The sequence below is a fragment of the Equus przewalskii genome, chromosome 6 (genome assembly GCF_037783145.1).
Source record: "Equus przewalskii isolate Varuska chromosome 6, EquPr2, whole genome shotgun sequence".
In the NCBI taxonomy this organism is placed as follows: Eukaryota; Metazoa; Chordata; class Mammalia; order Perissodactyla; family Equidae; genus Equus; species Equus przewalskii.
This window is the reverse complement of record NC_091836.1, coordinates 4,283,608-4,299,296: the sequence shown is the minus strand read 5'-3', so window position 1 is coordinate 4,299,296 and position 15,689 is coordinate 4,283,608. Positions and strand designations below refer to the sequence as shown.

At 48.9% G+C, this 15,689-nt stretch overlaps 1 protein-coding gene and 1 long non-coding RNA gene across 18 annotated transcripts in view; one reads left to right on the top strand and one right to left on the bottom strand.

The window, feature by feature from the left end:
- Positions 1 to 15,689, top strand: part of LOC139083806 (uncharacterized) — a 33,757-nt gene that overhangs the window by 1,069 nt on the left and 16,999 nt on the right. For 2 of the 3 annotated variants that reach the window (XR_011540759.1, XR_011540760.1), the window contains exons 2-3: positions 7,663 to 8,969; positions 9,666 to 15,053. This is a non-coding gene — a long non-coding RNA (uncharacterized lncRNA). Of the gene's footprint in view, positions 1 to 7,662; positions 8,970 to 9,665; positions 15,054 to 15,689 lie in introns of those variants that run through there. The other variant, XR_011540761.1, reaches the window with a different exon arrangement.
- Positions 8,899 to 15,689, bottom strand: part of ACSBG2 (acyl-CoA synthetase bubblegum family member 2) — a 33,861-nt gene continuing 27,070 nt past the window's right edge. For 3 of the 15 annotated variants that reach the window (XM_070622716.1, XM_070622713.1, XM_070622719.1), the window contains exons 11-15: positions 14,039 to 14,256; positions 12,161 to 12,300; positions 11,787 to 12,033; positions 10,916 to 11,024; positions 8,899 to 9,145 (exon numbers count right to left, since the gene is read on the bottom strand). In XM_070622716.1, the coding sequence (XP_070478817.1) occupies positions 10,951 to 11,024; positions 11,787 to 12,033; positions 12,161 to 12,300; positions 14,039 to 14,256 (679 nt within the window). In that variant the 3' untranslated portion in view covers positions 8,899 to 9,145; positions 10,916 to 10,950. Of the gene's footprint in view, positions 9,263 to 10,915; positions 11,025 to 11,150; positions 11,464 to 11,786; positions 12,034 to 12,160; positions 12,301 to 12,569; positions 12,737 to 14,038; positions 14,257 to 15,689 lie in introns of those variants that run through there. The other 12 variants (XM_070622715.1, XM_070622712.1, XM_070622718.1 and 9 more) reach the window with 8 other exon arrangements.

The window sequence follows — 15,689 nt, the reverse complement described above, 5'->3', positions numbered from 1 at the left end:
ATGTTTCACTTATGATTGAAATGTCCCTTTTACAATAGTCACAAGGCTGCTCTGTGGGCACAGCGACTGATGGAGACAGCAGATAGGCCTGCTGTCTCTGCGAACACAGCAGGGTGGCAGGTCTGTTGCCTCGAGCTGGGCGGTCCCAGATGAGCGCTGCAATCAGTTCCCAGCCTAAGGAAAGATGCTTAATCTTTGAGGTGCCAACGTTGGGAGGGGGAGGGAAGTTGCATCTTTATCTCAAAATGTCTAAGCAGATAGACAGTGCATGCTCAATGGCCACAGTCAGGCCCTTTTGGATAAACAAAGTCAGGCCAAATTAGGTTTACACCAAATGGCTTCCTCATATACTCCAATATATCCTATTGCTTGCCATTTCAGTTTGTCAGTCTGGAGGATGTCTGGTCTCCTGGGACTGGGCAGACAGATATTCCTGTAATGCAATTACAGCTGAGTGGAGGGGTGGGGACACAGGGGGTCCTACCCAGTCATGGGGGCGGTCAGGGAAGGCTTCTCTGAATAACAGGTAGGAGTTAACCCAGCGGAGGAGGAAGAAAGAAGCATCTGAGAGAGTAATGTGGTTAAGGCCACTGGGGCTGGAGGATAAGGAAGAATGGGGGACATAGAAGGAAATGAAACAAGGCAGGTGGTGAGAGCCAGATGACATGGGGTCTTGCTGGCTGTGTTAGTAAAGAATTGTTTTCTGGTACCTTCTATGCCCGGCCCCCACCCAGTGTGCAGACTGGCTCTTCGCTGATAGAAGCTGAAATATCTGGGTGCTCAGCCCCCACCTTCCACCCACAGCACATTTGCACCCCTCTCTGTTGTCAGGAAGGCCATGCCGCCTCCTGTCTCCAGCTTCTTTTGTTAAGCAATGATCACCCCCCTGCTCTAACCAGAGTGGGGTACGGTGCAGAACGTTCCTGGCCGTGGCCAGCCCCTGTGACATCACTGTGGATTCCACAGCCCAAAGCCGTGATGGCCACGTGGTCTGCTGCCCCATTGCAGTGGCCAGTCTTAGGGGCCTGGGGTCCACCTGAGAAGGCCCTTCACACATTGGCCCCAAGGTGACAGTCCCCAGGGAGGAGCTGGTGACAAAGTCTTGGGTTCAAGTCTGGCAGCTGGAGGGACTCCTGCAGTCTCTGCCCAGCATTGTTGGTTTTGAGTGAAAGAGTTCACGAGGCAGCCTGAAAAAGAGTAATGAGGTAGAGGAGGCAGGCACGGAAGGTGGGACGTCACGGAAGCCAAGGAAGCAGAATGTTTCAAAAAGCAGGGCCAGGTCAGCAGGACCTGGGGCTCCCAGAAGGTCGGAGAGTTTGAGTCGCTGTGCCTGGGGGTTCATGAATTCGTTTGCCCACCAGGCACGATCTGTGGATAGGATAGTGTCCCAGATGTGTGTCCAGCTGCATTTTCAAATATCATTAGATGCTGTTGAGATTGGTCAACTAAGAAATCATTTAAAGCCCTCTCTGGTTCTTCAAAAAATTAAAAGTAGAATTACCGTGTGATCCAGCAATTCCACTTCTGGATACATACCCAAGAGAATTGAAAGCGAGGACACCAACAGATACTGGCACACCTGTGTTCACAGCAGTGTTATTCACAATGGCCAAAAGGAAGCAACTCATTGTCCATCGATGGATGGGTGGATCAACATGATGTGGTCCATCCATACAATGGATTATTCAGCCTTAAAAGGAATTCTGACACCTGCTCCCACGTGGACGGACCTGGAGGACGTGATGCTCAGGGACGTGAGCCAGATCACACAGACACTGTGTGATCCACTCACAGGAGGTCCCCAGAGGAGCCACATCCACAGAGCGAAAGGGATGGGGGGCCAGGGGCTGGGGGAGGGGCGGGAGTCGGTGTTTCATGGGGACAGAGTCTCAGTGTTAGAACATGCACAGCCAATGTAACATACTTAGTGCCACTGAAATGTATACTTAAACATGGTTAAAATGGTAGGTTAACATAAAATGGTCAATTTTATGTTTGCCACAATAAAAAAAATAAAAAGAAAAGCTTTTTTGAACTTAGTAGCTTGTCATTTCTCAAACAACAGCCAGAATGATGAGGCCAGGGTGAGAATCGCTGAGAAAATACATATATTTCTCTACTGTGCTTAAGCATCTTTTGGACAATATAATCAACTATTTGTATTTCCTTGTTGAGGAACGAATATTGAAGTGAAAAAATATTTGTCAAAGATATGCTCATCTTTGTAAAAAGCGTAAACACCTTGAGAAATAGGTCAGCAGTGATGTGTCCAGATACAATATTAATATACAAAAACCAACAATGTTCTCCTATATCATTAACCACCTAAAAAAAGGAAAATCACACCCACAATGGAAACACAAAAACTAGAATTAAATACACCAAAAATTGTACGGGATAGTTAGGTATAAAAGTAAAGTTTACTAAAGAAAAGTCATGAATAAATGGAAAACGATACCATATTCATGAATGGGAAGACTCAACATTGTGAAAATTATCCAGGTTAATCCAGGTTAATCCATATAAATGCAATTTCAGTAAAAATCCCAACAGGAATTTTTATGGTATTTGAGGAGTTGGTTTTCAAGTTTACATAGATAATAAGTTGCAAGGAAAATACGATAAAAAGGGAGAGTTTGTCTTTTCCAAATCAAAATATATTATAAAGCTGTAGTAATTCAAATAGCACAGAGGACTTGTAACCAGAATACATAAAGAACTCTTATTTCGCACAATAAAAAGATAACAGTTTAAAAATGGGAAGAGAATTTGAATAGCCGTTTCTCAAAGAAGATATACATATGGATATATATGGTCATGCATAAAATGGAATACTACTCAGCCGTGTAAATGAATGACTGATACGTGCAGATGAACTTAATGCTACCTGGAAGACGCGAGACACAGAAGATTGCGCATCATATGCAGTTCAGTGAAGTGGAATGAAAAATCCGGGCTCGGAGATCCCAACCCCGTTCCAATGAGCAAAGGCTAAAAGCTAAAACCTATTCCCCAGAATTCCACGGAAGGAAGGTTCTGGCCATGACTTGGGTTCCACTAATCATGACCGATTTGGAAGCGAGTCCTGGGGTGGGGAGAGCCAGGGTGGTTCCTGGCCGAAACGACGGGATTCTGGGACCAGCCTCGGTGGCATCAGTGCTCTGCTTTGCCCGGCCGTTTCCTGACTCAGCAGCTTCTTGGGCGTGAGCGGTTTTCCTGGTTACCGCAGGGGCGGTGTGACTCCACCGTCGGCTGCTGTAGAGATGATGGCGCCTTCTTGAGCGGGGAACCAGGGGTGGCCCCTGGAGCATGCCCAGCCTGCCCCACCGATGAGTTTTTGAGCTATAATTTACAAACCATAAAATCCACCCCTTGTAAGAGTACAGTAAAATGATTTTTTTAGTACAATTTTTAATTTGTACAGATGTGAAGCCATCCCCACAATCTAGTTGTAGGACACTTCTGTCACCCCAAAAGGTCCTTTGTGCCTGTGGGCGATCCGTCCTCTTCCTCCCAGCCTTGCTTCCTGTCTCCATAGTTTTGCCTTTGCTAGAAATTTCATCTCAGTGGAATGATACAATGTACTTTTTTGTGTCTGGCTTCCACCGTTTAGGGTAAGTTCATCTGCATGTATCAATAGTTGATTCATTTTCATGTTGAGTGATACTGTTATCTGCATGAGCCATGGTTTGCTTACCGATTCATCAGTTGATGAGCGTGTGGATTTCCCCCCAGTATTAGGTGATTCTGAACATGCTACTATGAACATTCGTGTACAATGTACAACTTTTGTCTAGACTTGTGTTTTCATCTCTCTTGGGCGTCTACCTAGCAGCTGAGTTGCTGGGTCATATAGTAACTCCATGTTTAACATTTTAAGGAATTTCTAAACTGCTCCCCAAGGTGATTGTGCCATTTTACATCCCCACCAGCAGCTCGGAGCAGCATTCCGGTTTCTCCACATCCTCATCAACACTTAGTATTATCGGGTGTTTCATTTAGCCATCCTAGTGGATATAAAGTGTTATCTCAGTCTTTTTTTTTTTTTTTTGAGGAAGATTAGCCCTGAGCTAACTGCTGCCAATCCTCCTCTTTTTGCTAAGGAGGACTCGCCCTGAGCTCACATTCGTGTCCATCTTCCTCTACTTTATATGTGGGATGCCTGCCACAGCATGGCTTGACAAGCGGTGCCGGGTCCACACCAGGGATCCAAACTAGCGAACCCCAAGCCACTGAAGCGGCACCACCAGGCTGGCCCCTCATTGTGGTTTTGATTTGCATTTCCCTGATAGCTGATGACATTGAGCATCTTTTCATGTGCCTCTTGGCCATTTGTATATCGTTCAAATCTTTTGCCCATTTTTAAATAGAGTCATTTGTCTTTTTGTTGTTGATTTGTAACAGCTCTTTATATATTCTGGCTACAAGTCCTTTAGCAGATACATGATTCTTAAATACTTTGTCTTTTCATTTTCAAAGTTGACATTTGCTTGACAGTATCGTCTGAGGGCAAGTGTTTTTACTTTTGGTGAAGTCCAATTTTTGTCATTCATTTATGGTTTCTGCTTTGGTATCGTGTCTAAGAAATTTTTACCTAATCCAAGGGCACCAAGATTTTCTCTTTTTTTTTTTCCCGAGCAGTTTTATAGTTTTAGCTTTTACATTTAGGTGTAGGATACATCTTGAGTTAATTTTTGTGTATGAAGTGAGGTAAAGGTCTAAGTTTCCAAAGCATTTTATTTGTTTATTTTTGCATTTTATTCCAGCATTATTTGTTGAAAAGACTGTCCTTTCTCCATTGAACCACTGTGGCACCTTTCTCAAAAATCAGTTGACTGTGGGCCAGCCCGGTGGCATAGTGGTTAAGTTCACATGCTCCGCCTTGGTAGCCTGGGGTTTGCTGGTTTGGATCCCGGGTGCGGACCTGCACACTGCTCATCAAGACACGCTGTGGCGGCATCCCACATACAAAATAGAGGAAGATTGGCACAGATGTTAGCTCAGCAACAATCTTCCTCAGGCAAAAAGTGGAAGATTGGCAACAGATGTTAGCTTGGGGCCAATCTTCCTCACCAAAAAAAAAAAAAAAAAAAAGTTGACTGTAAATGTCTGCTTTCATTTCTGGAGTCTTTTGTCTTATTGATCTGCACGTCTGTCTTCACAGCTATACCACACTGTCTTGATTACATAGCTTTATAGTAAGTTGTCAGATCAAAAGTTTTCCACCTTTGTTCTTTTACTAAAGGCAAGTGTCTGCTGGGCTGAGGGACAGGAAGAGTAGATTGTTATGGGAGACGCCAGAATTACAAGGACTAGAGTAGGCAGGCTATCTACAACAGCACGGGAGGGCTTACAAAATGGCAGGCTCTGATGGGCCCGCCCCGGTGGTCTAGTGGTCAAGTTTGGCATGCTCCACTTTGGCAGCCTGGGTTTGGCTCCCAGGCACGAACCTACACCACTCGTTGGTCAGTGGCCGTGCTATGGTGGCGGCTCACATACAAAAAAAGGAAGATTGGCGGCGGATGTTAGCTCAAGGGCAAATCTTCCTCAGCAAAAAAACAAAAAACAAAAAAACTCTGAGTTCAAATTCTCACCTCAAATCACGTTCAGAGAATCCGTTTCTGTGGATGCCTCCAATGATTCTTACCTCTTTCGGGTGCAGGTTGCTGAATTATCACAACCTTGCCAGATCTTTGTGTGAAAGTTAGGGCATTTGAGGAAAGCGGTACCTGAGGATTGGAATGGTATAATTTGGGAGGATTTCGATGACTGAGTCCCCTGGGCTCCCAAATCCCGCTCAGCCTCCCTCACCAGCCAAAGCAGCCCTTCCTTCCGTCTAACGAGGCTGGTCTCCCTTTGCTCCAATTGTTTCTGATGACCTCACCTGAGGCCGTTCGCTTGCAAATAGGTGCCAAACTCAGTTTTCTCCTTTTAACTTGGCAGAGATGATTTGCTGGGCCACAAGGGCGTGTCAAGTTAGGCTGCAACGTTAGACACCCTTGGAAGGGAAAGATGGTAGCAAACCTACGTCCTTACACATCCAGTTGTTTTAAATATTGCCCAAATAAGCAGACTTTCAGCCATTTAGAGCCTGCCCACTTTGTATGTCACGTGAAACTGCACCTGACACGTGTCATATATAAGATAAACCCCAGAACCGTAAAAGTCACAAGCTGGCGCTGCCCTTCGGAGCTCTCTGACCCGGAGACCCCCACCTGGCCGCTGGGCAGCATCACCTAGACTCATGAGCCCCCTTTCCCATCCCCTCTCCCCTGGGGGGCCCCTTGCCCTCCTCCCCTTCTGGGTGGTGGCCCCTGGCCGTTGCCTCTGGAAGGTTTCGTGCTGTGAGGCAGCTCCCCTGCATGCACACCCGTCCCAAGAAAGCTTGTCTGTGCTGCCACCACCTTGAGGTCACGTCATGTTTCACACTCGACCCCCAAATTCCTCCACCTTGCTACAGCCCTCCCGGTAGCCACACGGCAGAAACCATGTTCTTTCCAGTGCAGCGTATCAGGGGGCACGACCGGTCCCACCCTGGTGACATTAACCTTGACCACCGGGTCACGTTGGTGTCTCTCGGGCTCCCCCACCTTAGATTCACGTTTCCCCCCTTTATAGTTGATCAGATCTTTGTGGGGAGGTATTCTCAGATGACACCAATATTCCCCCCTCTCATCAAATCTTCAAGCACGACCGTAGCAGCCACTGATGGCTCCAACTCGAATCAGCCACCCCTGTAATGGTTGCCACGTGGAGATTTTCTAATTCCCCCAAACCTAGGTTGGTTGGCTTTCTGTGGTAAGGAAGTGCTTCCCTCTTCCCCGACTCATTTATTACTTTCTATTTGCTTGGATTTGTATTGTCAACGGGTCCCATTATTCAGTGGGTGATAATCCGTTACTAGCATTATTTGTCCTGATGCTCACGTTGCCCCAGATTCGGCCTGTGGGAGGCCCTTCAAGCGGGCTGACTCCTCTGCCCTTTGGACAGGTCCCCAGTTTGGGGGGTGGGGGGGGGAATTTCCTTGCTTTCTGGCACAAGATATTCCGGCTTCTATTTTCCCTGTGCCAGCCCCGGAATCAGAACTTCTCCAAACAGACCTGGCTCCTTTCAGCGCTAGATGAGATTTAGAAACCAAAGTCTGGGCATTCAGTGTGCTCACCACCGCTGGGTGCTGCTGCTTCTAGACCCTCAGGGCAGACGGAGCTAAGGAAATGCACGTGTGTCTGTGCATATACATACGTCTGTGAGGACACACACACACACACACACACAAGTATGGACATCAACATATAACGCATCTATGTTTCTACCTGGAAGGAAAGCTGTCTCTTTTACATACATTCATATACAGGTACATTTATATACAGTCAATTCTCATTATTCAGGGTCGTTATGTTCTAGAAGGTCGCAGCAAGCACTGAATTAGCAAATACCGACCTATCATTCTGGAGATATGCAGGATTCATTCCTGGCAGCCACTGGCTGCAGCCTTCATTTCTATCAACCTGTCAGTACATAACCCGGTCTTACATGTGTTTCTGTTCAAGCTCGTCTGGTTTAATACACAACGTTGGTTCGTTAATGCTGAACTCACAGCCAACACGCCGTAACTCACGCCCGCACGAAGCTTGTCTAAAACACATATTTTTTCTCCATCAGGCACATCCCACTCTTGCACCCAGGGACACTGGACAGCACTTCGGCTCGCCGTTTGGGGGCCGTTTTCAACAGCAAGATCATCCACAGAAATGCAAAAAACGTCGCACTAAATAGACGCCCCCCCCCAAAGGACGTGGATTTACAGCCTGAGCTGAAGCAACAAGGCAGAGATCACCTTGTGTGACCTTCAGCCAGAAATGGTGCACATCGAGCCATTCAGATCTTTCACCGCTTGGCACACGTCCACAAATGACCACAAAAGCACCAGGAGCATTGATTTTGGGGTACAAATAATTCTAGTGAGCGGGGAAAATTGCAAACATGGAATCTGCAAATAAAGAAGATTGACTCTACTCACAACAAAATAAAAACCTACCAAATAGAGGAGGAGGGCCATCAGAAACGACCTTAGCCTTATTTGCATTGCATTACTGTTTTTCTTTTTGCAAGGAGAATGCCTTTTATCTATTTCTCATCTATTTATGACTTTGTTTTTTCTTTTGTGAGGAAGATTGGCTCTGAGCTAACATCTGCGCCCATCTTCCTCTATTTTTTGTATGTGGGACGCCGCCACAGCATGGCTTGGTGAGCGGTGTGTAGGTCCGTACCTGGGATCCAAACCCACAAACCCTGGGCCGCCGAAGTGGAGCACGTGAACTTAACCACTGTGCCACCAGGCCAGCCCCACGACTTTATATTTCAAAAAGCAGAGGGGCACTGGGCTGTGTCTGGGTATCTGAAACCTTAAGGGATACTGGAAGTTCCCCTTCTCCTCTCCGGATGGGCTGCCCCTCCCTTGCTCCCCCCGTTGGTGTTCTTTCAGGGGCCACACTGTGGATGTGCCGTAGCAGCTTGGTCTGCCTAGATGTGGACCATTGGGTGAGAGAGAAATAAACTTCTATCTGCTTTAAGTTGCTGTTGTCTTGGACTTTCTAGCAACAGCAAAACTCATCCCCAAAGATGGAATTCACCAAGAATCACACCCGTTAACCAAGGCTGACAGGATGCTTTGATCAAAACCCTTAACATGTGTGGAGGGCTTCTGGGCATCATTTGTCATCTCAATGAGCCTTCGCAGCCACCCTCTGAGATGGGGGTCCTTTTGTTACAGATAACCCCTCCCCCCCGAGACTTTGAAGGGTGAACTCACATAGCTAGTCGGGATTTGAACCCAGGACCGATTTCAAGCGTCTGAGCTTCTCCGCAAAGAACAAAATATTCGCATCTGGCCAAAAATCAGGACACGGGTGCTGAAGTGATTTATTGTCAGAACTTGTTAGAAGGGTTTCCAAGTGGCTTCCAGGAAGGTGAGTAGGTTTGGGGGCCCAGTTCTTCAGACCGGTGAGTGCTTTCGCTTCTGATGTCTCCGTGAGCCCTCTGGGGAGAGAAATATCCCGTTGGAACCCATAAGGTCAGATCTTCTAAAACAGACAGTTCTTCCTAGAGCTCCCCACGAACGCCCCAGATGGTGCCTTGACGGTGCCTAGGAATTCAGAGATCTATGATGATCCTATCGCTTCGAGAGGCTTGGTAGGTCCAAACAGGGGCACTCCTTCCACAGGTGAATAATCAAGAGATTGACCCACAGGGACTCTGACTTCTGAAAAACAGGACAGAAAATCCCTTCCCAGAGCTATAAATCACGTGTCATTATGGGGTCTTCCAGATGGAGGCGTGTGAGCACATGGGGGGTCCTTGAAATGTGCGTGTTCGTCCCCACAGTTACCATAAGATGAAAATATTCCCCAGTGAATGGATCCACTTGTAAACTAGAAAAAAAATGGAATCCATCCCCAGTGAACTTTAGAGCAGGGCTGCCCAGGAGAAATGACCCAACCATGGAATTTAACGTTTTCTAGTAGCCACAAAAAAAGGAGCTGGTGAAATTGACTTAAATAATATATTTTATATAATCTGATATGTCCAAAATATTATCAGTTCAACGTGCAATCAGTATTTCAAAATATTAATGGGATGTTTTATATTCTCTATTTCGGACCCAGCATTCGAGACCCAGTGAGCGTCTTACGCTGTTAGCATATCTCAATTTGGACGGGGCACACAGTGACTGGTGGCTGCCATATTGGACAGCACAGGTATAGAGGGTCCATCGCCCACCCCTGCATCAACGCCGGCTCATCTCCTACCCAACTGCAAAGTGAAATCGGAAATCTTGCAAAAGATGCGGAATGATGAATGTGACGTGTTCGCCTGCGGGGCTCGCCCACAAGACGCTGACAAATGAAGGCGTGCACGAGTTCAACCAGTTAACAGCGATGAAAAGAAAATAGATGTGGTGGTGGTGGGGGCTGAATTATGTCCACCTCCCCCCCCAAAAAAATTCCTATGTTGAAGTCGTAGCCCCCAGGACCTCAGAATGTGACTCTATTTGGAGATGGGGTCTTTGCAGAGGTGATTAAGTTAAAATGAGGTCGTTAGAGTGGGCTTTATTCCAGGATGACTGGTGTCCTTATAAAAAGGGGAAATTCGGACGCAGAGACACACGGAGAAGCTACCCGTCCACCAAACCTACCTAGCCGACACCTTGATCTCAGACTTGCAGCCTCCAGAACCAGGACAAAATTACCCCCTGGTGTTTAAGCCCCTCAGTCTGTGGTACCTTGTTCCAGGAGCCCTAGTAAATGCATGCGGTGGAATGGCTGGGGGCGTCAGGAGAGAAGGATCTGACCTTGAAAGGGTTACAGGTGCCCCTTGGGACAACTGAAGATGCGTTCTACTCTGCCTGCACCGCGCATCTCGATGGGTTCCCAACACCCTGTCAGTGACTCCTGGCGTCATGGGGGCTCCCTATGGACAAGACTTGGGGGAAAGGAGAGGAAAAGGGGTGAGTAGAAGGCATTTTTCCCTGGGTTCCTGGCAGGCAGAACTTCCCCACCAGTTTCCAACAGAAGGCCTTGCCCAAAGAAGCCACAATGCAACCTTTGGGCGCTTAATGACAAATCCTGGTCCTGGGTGGGAACACGGCTCTGCTCCCTCTCTGAGATGAGAAGAAAAGGCAGGAAGAACAGCCAGCAACGTTGGCGGCCAGCCGCGAAGGAGTCTGCATGCCCTGCCTGACCCCGGAGACAGAGCGTGAGCCGAGGCGGGCCACCCACCAGCGTCCACAGCCACCGAATGCATTTGTGTGCGCGCGCATGGCCCCTGCGGTTCTGCTCACAGGACCGCCCGCCACACAGGGGAGACCACGCCTGCGGGACCCGTTCCAGGCACAGCCCAGCAAAGCCAGTCTCACCGTCGGGACAGCCAAGAGTGGCTCCGCCAAAGAAGTCAGTGGTACAAGTTGTCGATTTGCCTTTTGTATTTCTCACTTATGTAGTGTCGCCTAATCTTTGTCGTCGGACCTATTGAGAAAGGAGAAACCAGTCCACATGCCGTGGGTGTGACCGGGCAACCGGGTCCCGTGGCAGAGGCTGGGCCGGTGGCCGGCTCTGCCGTCGACTTGCTGGGCGTGCCATCAGAGCCCCCACCTTGTCCTCGGGCTGTGGCAGGGATTCCGTGAGCTGGTGGGTGGACAGTACACTGAGCTCTGTGCCCCATATGGACAGTGCTTCCAATGAAAGAGGGACTGCACCCCCCAATCTTACAGGTGAGGAGACAGGTGTTTTTACACAGAGGGCCAGTCACTCTCAGGTCACCCAGCGAGTGCATGTCGGCGTGAAGATTCGAGCTCTGGAATGGTCTGATCCATGGCCCCGGATGCTCCATCGGCTCCGAGTCACCCAGGATTTGGGCTTCCCTCAAGGTGTCCTGAACAGCAGGTGCAAAGGCCCTGAGGCAGGACTGTGCCAGGAGAGTTGTGGGAACAGCAGGGAGGCCCGTGCAGTTGGTGCACAGCAAGCGAGCAGGAGAGTCCAGCAGGAGAGAGAGGATGTAGAGCCATACTCAGAAGTTAAGTTTTATTCCCAGAGGTGGGAGGTGTGGTTGCCCTGGGGAGAAGGGACTGTACGTGTGTTGAGTTTGTGTGTGTGTGTGTGGTCCGGGGTGGGGGGTATGGGCACCAGTTAGCTGGAGGGGGCAGCGTCCCTCTCCCAGTTCCCGGCTGGTCCCACTAGCAAGGGACCAGCCTCCCCGTGCCAAGGCCACCGGCTCTCCAGGCCACTCACCCAGCTCTCCGCCGCTGATGGAGAAGTCCCTGGCCAGGATGACCCACTTCTGAATCTTCTGTGCGTTGGAGACGGCCTCCTGGTTCACGGCATCGATCCCTTGCTGGATGGCCTTGTAGACCAGCGGGTCGCGCAGCTCCAGGACCTCGGTCACGGTGGACGCCTGGCTGCCCAGGTTCTGGCAGAACTTGATCGCCTCCCCGCTCAGTCTGTCCAGCGGCTCTCCGCTCGTCCCGTCAACCTCGCACTGCCCCAGGACACCCCAGTCACCACACCCGACACCCACACACACACCCCGGCCAGCCCTGCGGACCGGGACATGGGGCTCGGAGCCCCTGGGCAGACACTCCCCGCGGGACGCAAACCCACGTTACCTTCAGCGTCAGCAGGATGCTCAAGAACCTTGCCTTGTCCCCCACCAACATGGCGTGGCTGACGATGGGGATCTTCTCCTTGACCAGGTTCTCGATGGGAATGGGGGCCACGTTCTCGCCGCCAGCCGTGATGAGGATTTCTGGAACAGAGCGTGGCGCAGTGTGGGTTCAACCATGACAATACGAAACCCCTGCCCTCTCGGGGATCAGCAGACACAGATGATGGCACCGACGACCCCCCACCTAGAGAAACCCCAGAAGCAGAAGACCACCCCTGCCCGGGGCTGGGACTCACCAGGCCCTTCTCCAAGCCACAGACCCCAAGTCCCTCTGCCCCTCGTCCCCCGTCTTCAGCCTCCCGTCCGGGGTCCAAGTCCTGTGCATTCCACCTGGACAGCGGCTCAATGGCTCACCGCCCACTTCTCGGTCCCCCATACCCTGTTCCAGGCCCTCTGATCCGTCTTGCTGGGAAGATAGTGAACGCGTCTGGCCACGCACTCTCTGCTACTTTTTCCATCACTCGGCAACTCGCAAAGAAACTAAGTCCAGCTTTCCCCAGGGGCGCGTGTAGCATCTCTAGGAGAATTGTGTCATTCTCTCCCCGCCAGCCTCTCGAATTCCCCAAGGGCTCTTTCATCCTGGGTTGCTTGAGGCTTCCTGTCCCGCCCACTCAAACTCTGCATGCCATCCCGTGATCTGAGGTCTCAATGGCAATAGTGATAACCAATCCCATCTTATAACGGGCACCCATGGTGTTGTCTGCCCAGGGTCTCTGCCTTGGAGTCACCACACCTGACGTTTCTTTAGGGAACTGCCTTCCATCTTTAACATGGGGTGTTGGTGGGGTGGACTGTGGGGGGAGCCCATGTGACCAGGTCTGACCAATCAGCATATTCCATCCTCTTACGCTGCTTTGTTCTGAGATGGGACCCAGTGAGAGTCAGGACTAAAACTTTTGCTGAAACTATGGGGAATAACATACTCTTGTCCCTCAGGCATTAGGGTGAGCCTAGACTGTTGGCAGCAAATGGGAAAAGCCTCTTCAAGAATGGCCCCAACACAGAGGAGAGCTCAGCAAGAAAAGGATAAAGAGACTCCTTGTGACATCATTTTGGCACCTGGATCCAGCCATGCCTGAAGCGAGACCTTTTGGACTTCTCTGTTTTTAAGCCAGCAGCCTCCCTTTTTCACTCAAACCTGTTTAAGAAGGGCTTTCTGTTGCTTATAATCAAGATAATGCTAACATAGCCCACTTATTGAACAGTTACTACTTCTGGCAGGCGCACTGCCAAATGCTCTCTCCCTATGTATCCGGAGTCGGTAATCTCTTCCACCTGTCTTTGTATGGCCCAAAGAATGGTTTTTATGTTTTTAAATGGTTGGAAGGAAATCCAAAGAAGAAGAATATTTGTGACACCTGAAAATGATATGGCATTCACAATGGCACGTGGCCACGTCCTTTCATCCATGTATTGTCTGCGGCCGCTTTTGCATTACCACGGCTGCAAGAGGGACCATACATCCTACACATCCAAAAATATTTACTCTCGGGCCCTTTACAGGAAAAGTCGGCCAATTCCTGTTCTCCATCATTTCATTTAATCCTCATTTAAGTGTCAGAACTCTGTAGGTTATCATTCCCAAAGGACAAGGGAGGGAGCAGGTTTCAAGCCTGGTGTGGGCGCTTTCCCAGGTCCATCCTGCCGAGGGCCAAGTGCCAGGCACAAGGCAGAGCTGGACTATGAGGACTGGGGTGTCCCTGTACGTCGTGTGAGGCCCCTCACGGGAAGCAGGGGGCTGGGTGGTCTTCGTTTGTGCTGACGTGCCAGGCCCTTAAATGTCCAGGAGGCCCCTGCAGGCAGAGCCCAGCCCCCGTACCTTTGATGCGACCGGTGATATAGAGGAAACCCTCGTTGTCCATGTGGCCGAGGTCCCCGGTGTGCAGCCATCCTTCCTCGTCGAGCACCTCCAGGGTGGCCTCCTCCTTTTCGAGGTAACCCATGAAGACGTGCCGGCCCCACATGCAGATCTCCCCTGTGCTGTCCTTGCTCTGCTGGTACAGCATGTTCTTGCACCCACTCATGATCTTGCCGCAGCTGCCAGAGAACGGGAGGGGGAAACTGAGGCCCAGAGAGCTGACGTCACCCACCCTGGTCAGCCTGGGTCCACAGCCCAAGCTGGATCTGGTTCTTTCACCCTCTCCGGGTGACCAGGACAGCCGATTTCAAGGAAGACAACCAACTGGAATCTCTTTCGAGGTTAAAGTTCCTTCCACAAGACAGACTAGAACTCTCTGGAATCTGGATTCTCATTCAGACACCTTTTCCTAGAGGTAAGCTTTGGGAGCATGGTTTTAGGAAAGTATTTCCTTATTGCTTGGCTGAGATCTCTTTCACTGGTGGTAAGAAGGGCCAATGGTTTTAGGCTGAAGTGTACGGATTCCCTTCGTTAGCAAGAGAAAAAAGAAGGCATGCCCCACAAGCTCAAAATTTACAGAGAGCCTCCTTGGGACGTCCCCCACTCAAGGCCTTTCTAGGAATGTGGAAAATCCCAGAAGCCATAAAGAAAAGATTGATAAATTTGACCATGTAAAGATAAAAAAAATTCTGCGCAGCAAAAAAAAAAAACACGAAACATTTTAACTAAAACCAAAATATCAATGACAAACCCAGGGGTAAAATATTTGCAACTCCTATCAAAGACAAAGGGCTGATTTTCCTAATATTTAAGGAGTGCCAACAAACCAATAATAAAGGGACCACTAATACAGTTTTAAAAATGGGCAGATGATATGGACCGATAGTTCAGAAAAAGGAAAATGCAAATGGCTTTTAAACATATGAAAGGATTTTTTTTTCCAACTTCATTCATAATAAAAGGAATGTGAATGAAAGTTGTGTTGAGATACCATTTTTCACCAATTGGTTTAGCAAAATATATGGTGTATGTACAAAGCATTCCCTTTAGCATTGATGTGGTGACGAGTGATGGAGAAAAAAGCCCTCAACATCCACCAATAAGGGACCAATTAAATAAATGATAGTACATCCACCCAGTGGAATACTACACAGCTGTTAAAAATGAAGCAGCCATTTGCACTGATACGGAACATTCTCTACAAGGTAGAAATCCCTCGCTAACCAAATGCTCTTGATTCCTGAGCTTGAACGGTGTGAGTCAAGACTGAGTGGAAGTTTGTATTATGAATCCAGGTAGTGAGGGATGCCATGTTATCTGAGCTTATTCGGTTCCTAAGCTCCAGATAGCAAGTAATAGTTCCGAGTATCCATTTTTACAGGGAAAATGCTTCTGTTTGGGATAAAAGTATATATGTCAATGCACTGCCCATGACAGGCCAACTCGAAAGAGCATGCTGTGGTCATTTTGCCTCTGAGAAGGCGTTATGGGTTGAACTCTGTCCCCTACAAATTTGTATGTTCAAGTCCTAATGCCCAGTACCTCCAAATATGACCTTATTTGGAAATAGGGTCATTGCAGATGTAATTAATTAAATTAAGATGAAGTCATA